We start from the raw sequence: 17,649 nt of genomic DNA, 5'->3' as shown, positions 1-17,649 counted from the left end.
TTATTTTTGAGTTTGTTTTTCACTGATTCCACTATTGCGTGTCTTGTCAAGTTTGAGAGTGAGTGAGGGGTGCTGAAAAACATGGGGTGCAGAGTGTGTTAATGACTCTCTGGCCTCATGTTGTTTCGCAAGCCCTTAGCTGAAACCACAGAGGAGATAACAGGTCCTGGCATACCCACATCCCCCATCTGGTGTATGAGTGCCCCCTCATAACCCAAACACACCACACTGACAGACTCTTCTTTCAATGTAAAGACAAACTGATGGAAGACAGGGTTCACTGTAGTCTGTGCTGCTGACAGAGGTTTTGTAACTGGGACTTAAAGTAGTTGGGGCAAATGTGTTATTCTTTTCAAATAAATTCACTGGGGGTGATCAGTTAATGCTTGGGGTGTTTTGTGTGTCCTGTCAGTCAGAGAGATCTTGGAGGAGGATTTGAATGAATGATAAAGGGATTTTAATGCAATACAATACCCCTTTAATTGTGTTCTTAGAAAAAAATGTATCGTGTGGCTGAGAAAGTGAAGTGGTAAATGATTGACCGGCTGAATGATTAATTGAAGGGCGACGTTCATCTGTATCCATTGCGCGGGTGCGTCAGTGTCATTTTGAAAAAGTTGGCAGTGCAACGGTTACGCGGAATTCGGAGTGCGTCGAGTGGAGTGCGCCTTCTAATTGTGATCTGAAGGGCAAAGGATATGAGGAGCCGATCATGACAAACCAAGAAACGCTGTCAAGGACATTTTCTCTTTATGGACTGCTTTGGCACGACGAACTTCAATATCTTATTCTCAAAAGAGGACATATTGCTTAAGCGAAACGTCATCTATAGGCTCTTTCTCAGAGACACCGCTCTGTATAGGCTACGCAGTGTCATGAAATGTGCTTGTGGCACCGTACCTTATGTGATTCAAGACAGTCGTGTTGGAACTTAAATAAGGGATATTTGTCCTATTTTAACGTTCCTTAAGACAAGGATACAATATTGAACATTTTCTACTCAAGACTATAAATGGACCTGCAGTCACGCCACCCCTGACGCTCACCCACAGACCGTTTCATGGGTTCCCGACCAACAATGGGCGAACCTAACCGGCTTACATGCCCAGACCTCCGGCTTTAGAATATTGGGGGACATCATTCAAAGTTCACACAACTCTTAGTAAAATAGAGGCAACCAAATTGTATTGCATTGAAAGTGATCGACTGAGATTTATCAAATTAGGCTATTTGTAAGAGGCATTTTATCTGTGCGCTTGATTGCCAAGAATGATTATCGATGGCAATAGATTATACGTTGTTACATTGTAGCTAATTACATTGTGTAATTGTTCATTAATTAATCAAGTTGCAGTTTCAAGTCAATCATTGGAGTGTTTGCCTACTCATTTGCTCATGATTTTTCACGTTCATGCGTAACGGTATGGGAATGCCACCAGCGCTGTCATTTTATAGGATGGAACCTAAGGACAACAGATGGAATATTGATTGAGTGGAGAGAAAAGCAAAACACCAATTAATTGACCAACATTTGGCGTGACTTTTGGTGTACTGCACAATGGGGGTTTTGCTTCAAGTTATTCTAGGAATGTTCCTCTTGCTCTCAAGAATACGCACGTCCCATGCCAAGGTATGTCAAATAACTAACTACACGCTGGTAGACTATTGTCTGCATGGGAATCTACAGAATTTAGATTGTTGTATTCCTCTGCACTGTGTTATGCTACAAAGCATTTGGTTTAGTTGAAGGGAAAGTAGAGATGGGAATACAATGAATTTAGTAGCAGCAAAAAAAAAATCTAATAAAAGTCTATTTTGAACTGATTCTTGTGTATACATTTCCCACTTTTGGAGATTACCCCCATGGTCATTGATGGTCTTGTATGGAGATTACCCCCATGGTCATTGATGGTCTTGTATGGAGATTACCCCCATGGTCATTGATGGTCTTGTATGGAGATTACCCCCATGGTCATTGATGGTCTTGTATGGAGATTACCCCCATGGTCATTGATGGTCTTGTATGGAGATTACCCCCATGGTCATTGATGGTCTTGTATGGAGATTACCCCCATGGTCATTGATGGTCTTGTATGGAGATTACCCCCATGGTCATTGATGGTCTTGTATGGAGATTACCCCCATGGTCATTGATGGTCTTGTATGGAGATTACCCCCATGGTCATTGATGGTCTTGTATGGAGATTACCCCCATGGTCATTGATGGTCTTGTATGGCGATTACCCCCATGGTCATTGATGGTCTTGTATGGAGATTACCCCCATGGTCATTGATGGTCTTGTATGGAGATTACCCCCATGGTCATTGATGGTCTTGTATGGAGATTACCCCCATGGTCATTGATGGTCTTGTATGGAGATTACCCCCATGGTCATTGATGGTCTTGTATGGAGATTACCCCCATGGTCATTGATGGTCTTGTATGGAGATTACCCCCATGGTCATTGATGGTCTTGTATGGAGATTACCCCCATGGTCATTGATGGTCTTGTATGGAGATTACCCCCATGGTCATTGATGGTCTTGTATGGAGATTACCCCCATGGTCATTGATGGTCTTGTATGGAGATTACCCCCATGGTCATTGATGGTCTTGTATGGAGATTACCCCCATGGTCATTGATGGTCTTGTATGGAGATTACCCCCATGGTCATTGACTGTGTGAGTTTACAAAGGTTGATAGAATTGTGTGTAGCACCACTCGCTCAACTCTACCATACTGACGGGCTGTACTTTGTAACACAAGGCAGATGTAGGCTACTGTACATGAGTTACATATGGGGACAGATAATAATTTGCCAACACAGTAGTCTCCATAAACTTTCAGACACACAATTCTTCACATGGCAGATTGGTTTTATTTATGTCTGGAGTCTTCATATCAAGAACATGTAGTGCCCTAAAGCTGCCCGCACTGATTGAGCTGTGTGGACGTGGGATATATCAGGTTGGAGGTCCTGGGAATCATCCTGGAAACCATGTTGCACTGGGGCCCCCATATCACTCACACACACACACACACACACACACACACACACACACACACACACACACACACACACACACACACACACACACACACACACAGTGTTAGTGGTCACAATGGCTTTTTCTACTCGTCCCCCTGGGAAAGGCTGGGTTAATGGTGGCAGTTAGAGGGTAGAAGCCTCTGATGCTGCAGCTAGCATTGTGTGGTCTTTTGCAAGAGCTTGGCTGGCACTGTTTAGATTACTTGTGTGTGTTTTGAGAAAGCGCAAGTGTGTGTGTCAGAGAGGGAGACAGAGTGAGAGTGTGCCAATGCCTGTGTCGGACAGGATCAGATATAACCAGACTGGGAGGGGAATTACAAGGAACAATTACAAGGAACACACACTTAGGGTGACAGTATCAATTTCTTCTAGGGGCCAGTCTGTGCAGTTATAGCCCATTCTACTCCTTCTAGGGGCCAGTATGTGGAGTTGTAGCCCGTTCTACTCCTTCTAGGAGCCAGTCTGTGGAGTTATAGCCCGTTCTACTCCTTCTAGGGGCCAGTATGTGGAGTTATAGCCCATTCTACTCCTTCTAGGGGCTAGTCTGTGGAGTTATAGCCCGTTCTACTCCTTCTAGGGGCTAGTCCGTGGAGTTAAAGCCCGTTCTACTCCTTCTAGGGGCCAGTCTGTGGAGCTATAGCCCACCCTACTCCTTCTAGGGGCCAGTCTGTGGAGTTATAGCCCACCCTACTCCTTCTAGGGGCCAGTCTGTGGAGTTATAGCCTACCCTACTCCTTCTAGGGGCCAGTCTGTGAAGCTATAGCCCACCCTACTCATTCTAGGGGCCAGTCTGTGGAGCTATAGCCCACCCTACTCCTTCTAGGGGCCAGTCTGTGGAGCTATAGCCCACCCTACCCCTTCTATGGGCTAGTCTGTGGAGCTATAGCCAACCCTACTCATTCTAGGGGCCAGTCTGTGGAGCTATAACCCACCCTACTCCTTCTAGGGGCCAGTCTGTGGAGCTATAGCCCATTCTACTCCTTCTAGGGGCTAGTCTGTGGAGCTATAGCCCACCCTACTCATTCTAGGGGTCAGTCTGTGAAGTTTTAGCCCATTCTACTCCTTCTAGGGGCCAGTCTGTGGAGCTATAACCCACCCTACTCCTTCTAGGGGCCAGTCTGTGGAGTTATAGCCCACCCTACTCCTTCTAGGGGCCAGTCTGTGAAGCTATAGCCCACCCTACTCATTCTAGGGGCCAGTCTGTGGAGCTATAGCCCACCCTACTCCTTCTAGGGGCCAGTCTGTGGAGCTATAGCCCACCCTACCCCTTCTAGGGGCTAGTCTGTGGAGCTATAGCCAACCCTACTCATTCTAGGGGCCAGTCTGTGGAGCTATAACCCACACTACTCCTTCTAGGGGCCAGTCTGTGGAGCTATAGCCCACCCTACTCCTTCCAGGGGCTAGTCTGTGGAGCTATAGCCCACCCTACTCATTCTAGGGGTCAGTCTGTGAAGTTTTAGCCCATTCTACTCCTTCTAGGGGCCAGTCTGTGGAGCTATAACCCACCCTACTCATTCTAGGGGCCAGTCTATGGAGCTATAGACCACCCTACTCATTCTAGGGGCCAGTCTGTGGAGCTATAGCCTGCCCTACTCCTGGAGATGTTGTGTACTGATTGATTTGTGATATGAATGAAACACCAGTGTGATCTGACATGTTTCTTGTTGCTCAGACACTTACGACAGTAAAATGGCCACACACATCGGTAAACTCAGAATCAAACTGTGCCAAACCAGAAACTGTGGAGAAAGCACGTGGGTGGTGGGGTATGGGGGTGTGGCGATTGAAATGGGGGCAATTGGGCAAAGTCTACATTCCCTCAGCAGTGGCCTTGGTCTACTCAGACCTAATAACGACATTGTGTGTGTGCGTTCTTCCATGCTTGTGAGAGTGTGTGTGTAAACTACATAGTATGTTTTTTTGTGTGTTATTCACCTGGCTAAGGTATTTGATGTCAGTGTAGAGCGTGACAGTGTAGTAGGGGCTGTGAGGTACTAGGGGTCCTCACTGTATATAGGGTTATAAACACATTGACACCAGGGATGTAGTGCTGTCGTAGCGCGGTTCAGTGGTGTTCCCTCATGTTTTTCAATTTGAAAATACACAGAGCTGGTAGAAATATTTCTGGAAAATTAATTTGGATAAATTATATTAAATTACCACTGAAGTTCCATGAAAACAATAGAAAGACAAACTATATAAATACTGTATATAGGCTATAGCAGCCTATAGGTAGGAAAATGTTCTTTCCAGTCTTAGCTGTGGTGCAAATGATGAATAACTGTAGCATGTGCAGAGGGTGGCGGGCCTTTGGTTGGAAGCTGGACCACTTTGAGTGGAATAAAGCCAAATCCGATGTAACAAGAACTGCCACAGACAGAAAACTTCAGGGATTGCTAAAACGACTGTCGTCAAAACAGTTTGTTATGCCTTACTGTCCAGATGCCTAGCTTACAGAAACGTACCACCTCTATTGCGTATGCAGACAAACTGAATCCCCACGTGAACCTTCTCATCACACCAATGAGATCTAGGATCCAAATTCACTGTGTGTCTGCCTTGATGTTCATAAAACTCCACAGAGCCCATCTTGTGCAGTGGAACCCAGAACGACATGTGACCACTTGTTTAGGATGCTGTCCTTTCAGCACTACTATTCGAAGGGTGCTCAAACCACTTAAAATAACCCTCATAACCAAGAGCTGTTGCCGACACCTAATAGTCCAACTCATCACTTACTATTAGAGGATCACTTCTCACAATGGTGCTTGTTTAGTAAAGCTAGATCAAAGCTGAATCAATGTCTCGCAAGATCACAATGATTCATTAGTATTTTACGTAACAGAACCAAATATCATCGCATATACTGTATCACAGTTACACCAAAAACACCTCTTCAGTCATTTCTTATCCGAAGGCGTTCAAAACTCAACAGAGCACCATTAAGCAGGATATACAGGTGAAGTCGGAAGTTTACATACACCTTAGCCAAATACATTTAAATTCAATTCCTGACATTTAATCCTAGTTAAAATGGCCTCTTTTAGGTCAGTTAGGATCACCACTTTAATTTTAAGAATGTGAAATGTCAGAATAATAGTTGAGAGAATTATTTATTTCAGCTTTTATTTCTTTCATCACATTCCCAGTGGGTCAGAAGTTTACATACACTCAATTAGTATTTGGTAGCATTGCCTTTAAATTGTTTAACTTGGGTCAAACATTTCGGGTAGCCTTCCACAAGCTTCCCACAGTAAGTTGGGTGAATTTTGTCCCATTCCTCCTGACAGAGCTGGTGTAACTGAGTCAGGTTTGTAGGCCACCCTGCTCACACACACTTTTTCAGTTCTGCCCCCAAATGTTATATAGGATTGAGGTCAGGGCTTTGTGATGGCCACTCCAATACCTTGACTTTGTTGTCCTTAAGCCATTTTGCCACAACTTTGGAAGTATGCTTGGGGTCATTGTCCATTTGGAAGACCTATTTGCGACCAAGTTTTAACTTCCTGACTGATGTCTTGAGATGTTGCTTCAATATATCCACGTAATTTCCATCCTCATGATGCCATCTATTTTGTGAAGTGCACCAGTCCCTTCTGCAGCAAAGCACCCCCACAACATGATGCTGCCACCCCCGTGCTTCACGGTTGGGATGGTGTTCTTCGGCTTGCAAGCGTCCCCCTTTTTCCTCCAAACATAACAATGGTCACTATGGCCAAACAGTTCTATATTTGTTTCATCAGACCAGAGGACATTTCTCCAAAAAGTACGATCTTTGTCCCCATGTGCAGTTGCAAACCGTAGTCTGCCTTTTTTATGGCGGTTTTGGAGCAGTGGCTTCTTCCTTGCTGAGTGACCTTTCAGGTTATGTTGGTATGTGACTTGTTTTACTGTGGATATAAATACTTTTGTACCTGTTTCCTCCAGCATCTTCACAAGGTCCTTTGCTGTTGTTCTGGGATTGATTTGCACTTTTCCTATCAAGGTACGTTAATTTCTAGGAGACAGAACGAGTCTCCTTCCTGAGCGGTATGACAGCTACATGGTCCCATGGTGTTTATACTTGCGTACTATTGTTTGTACAGATGAACATGGTACATTCAGGCATTTGTAAATTGCTCCCAAGGATGAACCAGACTTGTGGAGGTCTACATTTTTTTTCTGAGGTCTTGGCTGATTTCTTTTGATTCTCCCATGATGTCAAGCAAAGAGGCACTGAGTTTGAAGGTAGGCCTTCAAATACATCCACAGATACACCTCCAATTGACTCAAAAGATGTAAATTAGCCTATCAGAAGCTTCTAAAGCCATGACATAATTTTCTGGATTTTATCAAGCTGTCAACTTAGTGTAAACTTCTGACCCACTGGAATTGTGATACAGTGAATTATAAGTGAAATAATCTGTCTGTAAACAATTGTTGGAAAAATGACTTGTGTCATGCACGAAGTAGATGTCCTAACCGACTTGCCAAAACTATAGTTAGTTAACAAGAAATTTTTGAGTGGTTGAAAAACGAGTTTTAATGACTCCAACCTAATTAATTGTATGTAAACTTCCGACTTCAACTGTTTGCTTTGATTGAAACAAAATACAAGAACAGCAAATTGTTTGTTCACACCATCTGCTCAAGTTCTGTCACGAGACAGGAATTAAAGAAGATCTAAATGCATATTCCCATGAAACTGATTGAGATCAAATGATTGGCATGGAGATGCAGTTTGGACATTTCACCGGTAAAACGTGAAGAATTATCATTTACTATTAACAGTGATGATGGCCTATTTTGAAACTAAGTATGCCTAACTTGGTGTTTGAGGGTATTCAAAATCGGAAGTTTACTGAGACAATATGTGTGGGCCTAGGCAGACGTAGCAATTGGAGGATGCATTTTATGTATATAATTATATAATGATATTCAATAGGCTGCCTCCAACGGTGCAAACTTTGATTGGGAAATTATAACATCATTTAAAAAAAGATGTGCGCTCCCTCACCTAAAAAAGTTGCACAACACCACTGCCTGACACGCCTCTTCTTCTGCCACTCTCCTCTTCCAGCTAGCCCACTGGAGACCTGCAGACACCACCCCCAAATCCAGAGAAGGTACTTCCTCTTCCCCAATGTGATAATACCAGCATATGTGAACAGGCTGATGATGAGTAACTATGTGTGTATAAATAACAGATGTGAGAATTAATACTATATTTGTGATGTGTAGTGAGTGACCTTGTAAAACTTATGCATCTGAAATGTAAATCTCTCTCTCTCTCTCTCTCTCTCTCTCTCTCTCTCCATCCATCCATCCATCCAGTGCGTCGGTGGTTGGAGGTGTACTCTCGTAGTGTTTGTGAGCCCAGGGATACACTGGTGGAGGTGTGGCAGGAGTTGCCAGGGGAGACGCATCACCTCTTCGTGCCCTCCTGTGTGTCTGTCCGCCGCTGTGGCGGGTGCTGCTCTGACGAGGCACTGGAGTGTGTGCCCTCACTCACACAAACTATCACCATGGAGGTACACACACACACACACACACACACACACACACACACACACACACACACACACACACACACATACACACACACACACACACACACACACACACACACACACACACACACACACACACACACACACATACACACACACACACACACACACACACACACACATAATTATTTGTAGCTATAGTTTGTGTCTTTGTACTCTGCAGCTAATGAAGACCTCCTTTATGAAGCATGAGCTCATTGAGCTGGACTTTGTTGAGCACAGCCAGTGTGAGTGCAGGTGAGCACACACACACACACCACACACACACCACACACACACACAAACCACACACACGGTATATGCATAAATGTATTCTCAGTGTGTCCTCACATAACCTCTCTCCCTTTAGACTAAAACAGGATCTTCAGTCAGCCCCAACCAGGTACAGTACTGTATATATGTGGCTATCTGTATACACTACCATTCAAAATTTTGGGATAACCTAGAAATGTCCTTGTTTTTTAAATAAAAGCACATTTTTTGTCCATTAAAAGAACATCACATTGATGAGAAATACAGTGTAGACATTGTTAATGTTGTAAATGACTATTGTAACTGGAAACGGCAGATTGTTTTATGGAATATCTACATAGGCGTACAGAGGCCCATTATCAGTAACCATCACTCCTGTGTTCCAATGGCACGTTGTGTTAGCTAATCCAAGTTTATCATTTTAAAAGGCTAATTGATCATTAGAAAACCCTTTTGCAATTATGTTAGCACAGCTGAAAACTGTTGTGCTGATTTTAAAGAAGCAATACAACTGGCCTTCTTTAGGCTAGTTGAGTATCTGGAGCATCAGCATTTGTGGGTTCGATTAGAGGCTCAAAATGGCCAGAAATAAAGAACCTTCTTCTGAAACTCGTCAGTCTATTCTTGTTCTGAGAAATGAAGGCTATTCATTGTGAGAAATTGCCAATAAACTGAAGATCTCGTGCAACGCTGTGTACTATTCCCTTCACAGAACAGCTAAAACTGGCTCTAACCAGAATAGAAAGAGGAGTGAGAGGCCCCGGTGCACAACTGAGCAAGAGGACAAATACATTAGAGTGTCTAGTTTGAGAAACAGACGTCTCACAAGTCCTCAACTGGCAGCTTCATTAAATAGTACCAGCAAAACACCAGTCCCAACGTCAACAGTGAAGAGGCGACTCCGGGATGGTGGCCTTCTAGGCAGAGTTCCTCTGTCCAGTGTTTGTGTTCTTTTGCCCATCTAAATCTTTTATTTTTATTGGCCAGTCTGAGATATGGCTTTATCTTTGCAACTCTGCCTAGAAGGCCAGCATCCCAGAGTCGCCTCTTCACTGTTGACATTGGGACTGGTGTTTTGCTGGTACTATTTAATGAAGCTGCCAGTTTTATTGCTTCTTTTTTATTTGATTTTATTTTACCCCCTTTTTCTCCCCAATTTCGTGGGATCCAATTGTTAGTAGTTACTATCTTGTCTCATCGCTACATCTCCCGTATGGGCTCGGGAGAGACGAAGGTCGAAAGACATGCGTCCTCCGAAACACAACCCAACCAAGTCGCACTGCTTCTTAACACAGCGTGCATCCAACCTGGAAGCCAGCCACATTAATGTGTTGGAAGAAACACCGTGCACCCAGCGACCTGGTTAGCGTGCACTGCGCATGTCCCGCCACAGGAGTCGCTAGTGCGCGATGAGACAAGGATATCCCTACCGGCCAAACCCTACCTAACCCGGACGACGCTAGGCCAATTGTGCGTCGCCCCATGGACCCCCCGGTCGCGGCCAGCTGCGACAGAGAGTTTTATTGCTTCTTTAATCAGAACAACAGTTTTCAGCTGCGCTAACATAATTGAAAACGGTTTTCTAATGATCAATTAGCCTTTTAAAATTATAAACTTGGATTAACTAACACAACGTGCCGTTGGAACACAGGAGTGATGGTTGCTGATATTGGTTCTCTGTACGCCTATATAGATGTTCCCATAAAAAATCTGCCGTTTCCATCTACAGTATTCATTTACAACATTAACAATGTCTACACTGTATTTCTGATCAATTTGATGTTATTTTAATGGACAAAAAATGTGCTTTTCTTTCAAAAACAAGGATATTTCTAAGTGACCCCAAACTTTTGAACGGCAGTGTACATTTATAGATACTCGTGTAAATGTTAATTTTATGTGTCCTAAATTGTTTATCACATCAAATTGTATGCGCCGAATACAACAGGTTTTTCACCTTACCGTGAAATGCTTACTTAAAAGTTCTTAACCAACAAGGCAGTTTTAAGAAAATAGAGTGAAGAAAATATTTACTAAATTAACTAAAGTAAAAAATACAAAATACCGTTTTTGAAGGGTGCTGAGCTGTAGAAAGTTATGATTTGTGCAAAACTAAAGTGAGTCTAAGGCAAGGCTTTTGACCATACAGAGGGAGAGCTACTTTTGCTCTGTCACAGCCCACCCCTGACCCAGTGGCAGACTGACTAGCTGGCCTTAGACCAACAGAGCTGGACAGAGGTCAACGCCCACAGAGAGGAAAGTTAGGGAAAGGGTGAGAACAGGGGGACAGAGGTCAACACCCACAGAGAGGAAAGTTAGGGAAAGGGTGAGAACAGGGGGATAGAGGTCAACGCTCACAGAGAGGAAAGTTAGGGAAATGGTGGGAACAGGGGGATAGAGGTCAACGCTCACAGAGAGGAAAGTTAGGGAAAGGGTGAGAACAGGGGGACAGAGGTCAACGCTCACAGAGAGGAAAGTTAGGGAAATGGTGGGAACAGGGGGACAGAGGTCAACGCTCACAGAGAGGAAAGTTAGGGATGGGGTGAGAACAGAGGGACAGAGGTCAACGCCCACAGAGAGAAAAGTTAGGGAAATGGTGGGAACAGGGGGACAGAGGTCAACGCTCACAGAGAGGAAAGTTAGGGATGGGGTGGGAACAGGGGGACAGAGGTCAACGCCCACAGAGAGGGAAGTTAGGGAAATGGTGGGGACAGAGGGACAGAGGTCAACGCCCACAGAGAGGGAAGTTAGGGAAATGGTGGGGACAGAGGGACAGAGGGAAAGAGTGAAAGCTAGAAACAGAGACGGAGGCAGACATTTTCTTTTCTAATAAGGCTGTTGGACTCTAAGGGAATCCCCCAAAAATGTAATTTGAGGCAATAACTCAAACAATCTATACCATATCTATTTAGATTTTGATCTGCTATGGTGATAAATTGTTGTTTGACACTGATTTATGTCTTTGAGTAACAGACCTGCAAAGCCTCTGAGGAAAGGCAGGGAAAGGGACAGAGGAAAATCCAAAAGAAAGAAAATTGGAACTATCAAAACCACGTAAGTTCAACTAAACATGCAACACATACAGGTGCCTCAAAATAATAACCACTAAGTTGTAGCTTCTTTCTCCATTTATAACACTATCATTTAAAAGCTTTATCACAAGTCTAAGCAAGTGTCTGTTTCTCTGCGGGTATGTGTGTTTCTGCCCACAAACATAATTCCTAGAAAATCACTCTACCCAGAGAGCAGAAAGAGAGAATTCAGTCCTTCTCCTTTTTCATCCCTTTTCATCAATTCTCCACTCATCATGCTGTTGTCAGTTATTTGCTGTTATAGGGGTCAGTTCACTCAGTGTCTCTCTCTCAGGCTCATCCATCACTCAGATCAGAAAGCCAACGGTGTCTGTTTAAAGGTTCTGTATTTATTCTATTCATAAATAGACTATTCTCTTTACCACCCCAGACCCCCCAATCCCCCCACTACCCCATTTCCTCTCCCTACCACCCTGTCTTCCTTGCCAGGCTCTCGATGTACCCCCTGTCCTGGGAGGAAGTGGACGCTGGATTTACAGTCTTGTCTGTGTCGCTGCAACGTGACCACAGAGAGCTGCAGTCAGAAAGGGAGGAGACTCAACCAGCACCTCTGCAGGTCAGTGTCCAGTGACAGCAAACCGCCGTCAGAACCAGAGCCATAGGAGAGGTCTGACCACTACCACATACACAGTACCAACCGTGACCATGCATCACAACCACATTCAACATGGCTGAACCACAACCAAACATTAGGCATTTGATCAATCTGATCTGAACTCTCTCTTATTTCTTTTTGTTTTAGATGTGAGGCCATGAGGCGGTGATGATCTCTCTCCCCCCTCTCTCTCTCTCTCTCTCCCCCCTCTCTGTCTCTCCACTGGGTCCAATGTCACTCTCAGCCATGCATCCTGGGTACCCCTCTGTCAGGGGTGGGGTGGGAAAGCATATTCCTAAGTACTCCCTTCTGTGTCCATCCTTGTCCTCCAGAAACACCTTCAGGACGTTTTCAGACCCCTTGACTTTTTCCACATTTTGCCTTACTCTCAAATTGATTAAAAAAAAAAAAATTCTTCATCATCAATCTATGCACAATACCCCAAAGCAAAAACAGGTTTGTAGAATATTTTGCTAATTTATTACAAATGTAAAACTGAAATATCACATTTACATAAGTATTCAGACCTTTTACTCAGTATTTTGTTGAAGCACCTTTGGCAGCGATAACAGCCTCGAGTCTTCTTGGGTATGACGCTACAAGCTAGGCACACCTGTATTTGGGGAATTTCTCCCATTCTTCTCTGCAGATTCTCTCAAGCTCTGTCAGGTTGGATGAGGAGCATTGCTGCACAGCTGTTTTAAGTTATCTTCAGAGATGTTCGATCGGGTTCAAGCTATTCCTATGTTGTCTTGGCTGTGTGCTTAGGGTTGTTGTCCTGTTGGAAGGTACACTTTTGCCCCAGTCTGAGGTCCTGAGCACTCTGGAGCAGGTTTTCATCGCGGATCGTTCTGTACTTTGCTCCGTTCATCTTTGCCTCGATCCTGACTCGTCTCCCAGTCCCTGCTGCTGAAAAACATCCCCAAAGCATGATGCTGCCACCACCATGCTTCACTGTAGGGATGGTGCAAGGTTTCCTCCAGACGTGACGCTTGGCATTCATGCCAAAGAGTTCAATCTCGGTTTCATCAGACCAGAGAATCTTGTTTCTCATGGTCTGAGAGTCTTTAGGTGCCTTTTGGCAAACTCCAAGGGGAATGTCATGTGCCTTTTACTGAGGAGTGGCTTCCGTCTGGCCACTCTACCATAAAGGCCTGATTGGTGGTGCTGCAGAGATAGTTGTCCTTCTGGAAGGTTCTCCCATCTCCACAGAGGAACTCTGGAGCTCTGTCAGAGTGACCATCGGGTTCTTGGTCACCTCCCTGACCAAGCCCCTTCTCCCCCGACTGCTCAGTTTGGCTGGGAGGCCAGCTCTAGGAAGAGTCTTGGTGGTTCCAAACTTCTTCCATGTAAGAATGATGCAGGCCACTGTGTTCTTGGAGACCTTTAATGCTTCAGAAATGTTTTTTGTACCCTTCCCCAGATCTGTGCCTCGACACAATCCTGTCTTGTAGCTCTACTGACAATTCCTTTGACCTCATAGCTTTGTTTTTGCTCTGACATGCATTGTCAACTGTGGGACCTTATACAGACAGCTGTCCAATCAATTTAATTTAGCACAGGTGGACTCAATCAAGTTGTAGAAACATCTCAAGGATGATCAATGGAAACAAGATACACTTGAGCTGAATTTTGAGTCCCATAGCAAAGGGTCTGAATTCTTATGTAAACAAGGTATTTCTATTTTTTTTTATTTTTAATACATTCTAAAAACCTGTTCTTGCTTTGTCATGGGGTATTGTGTGTACATTGCTGAGGATTATTTTTTTTTAATCAATTCTAGAATAAGGCTGTAACTTAACAAAATGTGGGAAAAGTCAAAGGGTCTGAATACTTTCTGAAACCACTGTATATACACATGTGCACCAACTGTGTCTAGATCTGTATATGTGCAGTCAGTCAGTCTCATCATCACACAGCTTCTTCAGGCACTTAGTCAGCATGTTTAGAAACGCCGTCTCCTGCACAAGGGACAATGATGGGACCAAATGTAAAGCACAGTATTGATGTCCGGTATCATGATGGCAATGTGAGGCAGTGGGTGATGTCCGGTATCATGATGGCAATGTGAGGCAGTGGGTGATGTCCGGTATCATGATGGCAATGTGAGGCAGTGGGTGATGTCCGGTATCATGATGGCAATGTGAGGCAGTGGGTGATGTCCGGTATCATGATGACAATGTGAGGCAGTGGGTGGCCAGGACGTCAGTTGTGGACTGGACACAATTCAACTCACACCTTCGCTTCTGTATGAGACATTGGGACATGAAGAGGATTTAGAGACTGATCACAGATTAGATATAACACACATGTTCATGTTGAGTTTTGTTGTTGTCTTCATAGACACGGTGGGTCAGTGTTGCCCATGAACTGCAGTTGGACTTTTTTTGCAGAAAGACAATGGCAACAGTGATGATGATCCTGGTCTTGAAACACGTGTTATATTTTCTACAGGGAGACTCCGATAGGAGAATGATTCCAGGGTCAAGTCATTAAAGTGCAGTAAAGATATAGAATAGTGAATGGACACACACACACATGGACAAACACATGCACACACACACACCAGCTATGTGTATAAAGCCGTCAGGCTGCACCCCCATAGACCTATAGCTAAGTGAGTTGAATAGCTGCATAGACTGTATTTGTGTGGTCTACACACTGATTGGCACAGATGGGTTACCCTGCTGTCTCTCATTCACAGTGTATGGTCACAGGCTGAATCACTGAAGGGTTTTCTGTCATTTGTTTGATTTGGTTTTTGTCTCCATCTTTCTGCTCCAGAGTGAAAGGGCTGTTCACGCTGACAGGGCAGTGAGGGGAATGACAATGATGAAGCCTGGCTATGGTCCAGGGGTTCACACACACACACACACACACACACACACACACACACACACACTTCTAAATAGAAATGAATGCAGGTATCTTATAAGCTTTTATTTTACATGCAATATAAAGAGTGGAAATAAGTATAACATTTTTAAATCTAAATGTTTTTTATACTTCATTTTATTGTATTTGTATAAGTTGTTATATTTTGGCATAATTTTGTCCTGTTGACTTAAAAGATGATCTATATTGTGAAATGTTTATTTGTTTTTGTTTGTTCTTAATCCGTGTACATAAAGAGTTCCTCTGGCTGGCCGACTAATACCACTATGTAGACATGAGGCGTCTAAACATATGGACAACTGTGTAGCATTTAAACAGGGAGATAATTCTCAATGGTCAAAAAATCAGACACAATATACATTATAATGTGCAACAAAAATATGTTGTCTCGTAAAAAGAAAACATGTATTATCTGGTGTTTGTATTGTTTTGTGGAACTGAGATGGGATGGGTGTCTGGAACATAACAGATTTATTTACTGATAGAGTCTCTCCTACCCCCATATAGCATGTCACTGGTGAAACAGGATTTGGTCCATAACTAGGGTCCATGGCCGTGTCAGAATTGATCAGTGTTTGAACAACTTGGCCATTAGCATGGTAAGCAAGCTACAGATGCAGTCTATTTACTTTGGGTAGCCATCAATCTGAATCAGGGGGGCAGGCTTTCTGTCTGTGAGGGATGCTTAGAGCTGTGTGGGTAAGGATACAGCTTCAATATAATATTGGTTAGAAAGAATCTCCTTCAACAAACAAACAAATGATCTCTCTTCTTTCTCATCAAGTTTCCATACCTGTTAGCAGTTCTAGAACCCTCCTAATGTAAAACATATTGCAATTCCAGAACCTGAGTGTCACATTCCAAGTGTTATTCCACTGACATTCCTTTTATTTTGAACTCGGTCTGAAATGTTTATTTTCACTAAGCAATAAGTATGGCCTCTGATTCAGAGACTGGGATGAGCATACAAGTATTTTAGCTGAAGTAGCAGATTCCTCTCCAAAAATAATGAGATAAAACTCTGACAACATATCAATGATTCTCCTGAAGTCTGCCTGTTAACAGATATAGCTGAGGGATTTGTGAGCTGTATGTGAAAAGTGTGTTTGAATTCAGGCTCTGAGATTGGTCCTGTGATGGCAGTCAGACCAGACACTATGCAGCTCTACTGAGTATGTCTCCCCTCCCCTCTCTATACATTGAAGCATCTGTGAGCTCCTCTCCTCTTAATGGTGGCCTGTGAATGCCAAAACAACCCCCCTGCTGTGCAGTTTGCAAAGCGTCATTGTCAAACTTTGTGAGGGTCCACAGGAAACTGTCCGTGAGCCCACTCTCTGAGGGTGTCTCAGTGAGAGTTGGGATATGCAAAAGACACATTTACAATTTACACATGCATATAATACACGCTTGTGTATGTGTGAAACAGGACAGATATAACCCCCCCACATTATCATTAGGAAACTTGCCAGTTACAGAAAGACTTGGAGAAGGGACTATATTCTCCATTCGTACAGTAATATACTACAAATGTCCATTACATATCCGACATGAATGTGCTGGTTGCTCCTCTGTTCTGCACGCACCTAGTCTTCCCTCAGCCACTGTGTTGTAGACCCATGAGTTTGGCAAAGCGAGTCTAGAACATACCCTATCTACTGTCTAGGTAGACCTAATCAAGGCCTAACTGTCTTATACTCCGCTATAGCAGGCAGACCCTGACTAAATGTAGATCATAATAATAACACTATATAATGTCTTATATCCAACCACCATCATGCGTATGACCTAGAGCATACTTTAGAATGTCTTGTAATTCATTCCAGCTATACTCCCATGTTACAGAATCTACAATTACAAATGCGTTGTAATGTGTATAACACTGATATTGCTGCTACACCATTTATGCCCTATTTGATGTGTGTGTGCCGCTGTACCATGCCGTTTTGTGTCACAGTATATTATGACGATTAATCAGTTCAATGTCTATGTAAACAAAGAAGCATACTGTACTGCTGAGGATGTTAATACTACTAGGAAATGTTCAAAACAAAACAACCACGATACAATGTTCCAGATATTATTAAAGGAAATGTCTTATTTTTCGTAAAATGTTTTGTTATTGGTAGTCTCTCCAATGCTTCCACTGCCCTTCCTGTAATCTCTTTGATGTCATCCCTCTTTTACCACCATCCCTCCTCCCTCTCTTCTTTTTCAT

At 43.6% G+C, this 17,649-nt stretch overlaps 1 protein-coding gene across 1 annotated transcript; it reads left to right on the top strand.

Annotated features, from left to right (window-relative positions):
* Positions 1 to 246: 246 nt before the first annotated feature.
* On the top strand, positions 247 to 17,543 carry vegfba (vascular endothelial growth factor Ba). The gene is made up of 8 exons (XM_021561633.3): positions 247 to 1,630; positions 8,111 to 8,156; positions 8,365 to 8,561; positions 8,764 to 8,837; positions 8,950 to 8,982; positions 11,826 to 11,906; positions 12,315 to 12,500; positions 12,687 to 17,543. Exons 1-8 carry the CDS (start codon positions 1,559 to 1,561, stop codon positions 12,706 to 12,708), a joined length of 711 nt encoding a protein of 236 aa, XP_021417308.1. The 5' UTR covers positions 247 to 1,558; the 3' UTR covers positions 12,709 to 17,543.
* The last annotated feature ends 106 nt before the right edge of the window (positions 17,544 to 17,649 follow it).

The sequence above is a fragment of the Oncorhynchus mykiss genome, chromosome 14, assembly GCF_057628025.1.
Source record: "Oncorhynchus mykiss isolate SJ-2025 chromosome 14, ASM5762802v1, whole genome shotgun sequence".
Taxonomy (NCBI): Eukaryota; Metazoa; Chordata; class Actinopteri; order Salmoniformes; family Salmonidae; genus Oncorhynchus; species Oncorhynchus mykiss.
This window is presented reverse-complemented; position numbering and strand designations above follow the sequence as displayed.